The 2,239-nt window shown below is 58.5% G+C and overlaps 1 protein-coding gene across 1 annotated transcript; it reads left to right on the top strand.

Annotated features, from left to right (window-relative positions):
* The first annotated feature begins 950 nt into the window (after positions 1-950).
* Positions 951-1,876, top strand: PSMG3 (proteasome assembly chaperone 3). Its single transcript, XM_065893558.1, has 2 exons — positions 951-1,166; positions 1,724-1,876. Exons 1-2 carry the CDS (start codon positions 951-953, stop codon positions 1,874-1,876), a joined length of 369 nt encoding a protein of 122 aa, XP_065749630.1.
* The last annotated feature ends 363 nt before the right edge of the window (positions 1,877-2,239 follow it).

The following is a 2,239-nucleotide window of genomic DNA, read 5'->3' as shown; positions in this document are numbered from 1 at the left end:
GGAGCCGAGACCTGCAGGTGGGGGTGGGGGTGGGGGTGCAGGTCCTTCCCGCTGACACGGTGCCGAGCCCGCCCCTGCCCGGCAGCACCGAAGCCCGCTGCCCAGGACCCGGAAGCCGCCGGCGGGACCGGAAGCCGCCGGCGGGACCGGAAGCTCTGAGGCTGCACTTCCGGGGGGGCGGTGGAGCGAGCGCGCAGGCCTGCGGCTCGAAGGGCGGGGTTTGCCGGGGGACGGGCCCGCATTGCCCACGTGCGTCACTTCCGGGCGCGGCGCGGTGAGCGCGGGCAGCGTGGCGGGCGGCGGGGCTGCTGGGGATCTGGCAGGGCCGGACGGGGGCAGAGGGGGTGGGCGTGGGCGTCCCCACGGGCCCCGGGCGGCTCCAGCCGCCCTCTGCCCTCCGCCTTAGTGGGGGTGCTGCTTCTCCCGTGGGACCGATGGTTTCCCCAAACGCAGAAAACGAAACCTCGGTGTGCGGACTAGAGGGGTGACGCGGGCGCCGCCACCCGCTCTGCCGGGTTTCTGCACCTGCGGCGCTTACTCCCCCCCACCCCCACCCCCATCCCCGCGCGATGGCACGACTGAGGCCCCCAAGACTCAAATGAGAGCCGTTGGGATGCGGTGGGGGTCACAGTGATGCAGGACGGCGGGGGCCGACGCGTGGGGAAGGGGAGTTCTCACCTGCCTCCAGAGGCGAAAGTGTATTTTGACATCCCGCCTGTCTGTATATACGTATGTGTCTAGTTAAGGGATCCAGAAAGTTCCGGGCGAATGAAGCCTGTATGGATGAACAGGCACAGGCTTTTGAATGGGCCTACTTGTGTTTCTGTTTTAATGCCCAATAATGCTTATTCTTGGAGCCTCAAGGCTACTTGCCATTGATCGATTGACTCTTTTTTTTTTTTTTCTATCTTTTTAACGTAAACTGAAGGTGCCATCGAGCAGTCCCAGCTATGGAAGGTAAGCCATTGGTGATATCGAAAGAGAAGACTGCAGTGGTGTGTGGGGTCCCCACCCAGGTGGTCTGTACAGCTTTCAGCACTCACATCCTGGTGGTGGTGACCCAGTTCGGGAAGATGGGTACCCTGGTCTCCCTGGAACCCAGCAATGTGACCAGTGACGTCGGCAAGCCCGTGCTGACCACTAAAGTCCTTCTCGGGCAGGACGAGGTAAAGTGGTTGGGAAGGGCTCCCCGTGCCTGTAATTTGTCTGTACGGATGTGGAGCATCTGGTAGGCGAGACCTGCCTCTGGCCCAACACAGCATTTTCCGCAGCCTCCGTGCACTTGAGGGCATCAGCCTGCCCTTGGTGGCTGCTGTTTCCGGACGAGTGGATTCTGTAATGTAGGCCTCCCCTCATTTTGACCCTGTCATAGCACGTTATGGTGATGAGTGCCTACTCCGCTCAGGAAAGATCACCTGTGACATTTGACAGGGTTTCCCTCTGCAGACCCACATGGGTCCTTCCAGAGTAAAAATAGCTGGAAGAGACAGGAGCCAGAAAGCACTGAGGAGACAAATCTAATGATGCTCCTTAGCCGTGTGTTTATGACTGGAGTGTCTGGAGAGTCTTGTTGAATCTGAATCGCTGTCGCGCTGGACTTACCGGGTGGTGCTTTAATGGTGGTGTGGGAAGCCCTTCTGGGTCCCTCAGGGGTACTCGGTGAAGGCATTAAGAAGAAAACAGGTTTCTTGCAGTTAAAGTGGTCTCTCCTTGCCTTCGCCAGCCTCTCATCCATGTCTTCGCAAAGAATCTGGTGGCGTTTGTGTCTCAGGAAGCTGGAAACAGAGCAGTCCTTCTCGCCCTAGCCATAAAGGACAAGAGCATGGAGGGGGTGACGGCCTTGAAAGAGGAGATCCGGACGTGCCAGGTGTGGTGACCGCGGAGTAACCACCCCTGCTGTCCAGCAGGGCCACGTGGCAACTCAGACGCCCTCTCAAGGATTTGAAGACCCTCCCTCAGTCAGAAGGAGTGCCTTTATCTGGTTTTGGTCCTTGAAGCTGGAAGAAACATGCACGTCTCGGGCCAACTTTGGTTTGGGGGCTGACGTCACTGTGGAGGGAGGACGTGGAATGTGTCCTGGGGCGTTGTAAGCAGTCCTCCCAGGGTCCACACAGTTGCACATGTTTGAGAATTGGCAGAACGAGTCATGGCCCTCAGTGTGCAGACGAATTGTTGGGGGAAATTTTTTTTTATTAAAAATCGTACCGCAAACACTGTCCTTAACAATGCTGCCAAACTT

This window comes from Phocoena phocoena, chromosome 15, assembly GCF_963924675.1.
Source record: "Phocoena phocoena chromosome 15, mPhoPho1.1, whole genome shotgun sequence".
NCBI classification, from domain to species: Eukaryota; Metazoa; Chordata; class Mammalia; order Artiodactyla; family Phocoenidae; genus Phocoena; species Phocoena phocoena.
This window is presented reverse-complemented; position numbering and strand designations above follow the sequence as displayed.

What these genes read in the sequence shown, in the direction of transcription:
- PSMG3 (XM_065893558.1), top strand. Translation starts at nt 951, where the DNA reads ATGGAAGGTAAGCCATTGGTGATATCGAAAGAGAAGACTGCAGTGGTG. An exon ending in TCCTTCTCGGGCAGGACGAG is followed by an intron (nt 1,167 to 1,723) that starts GTAAAGTGGTTG and finishes TGCCTTCGCCAG; the next exon opens with CCTCTCATCCATGTCTTCGC.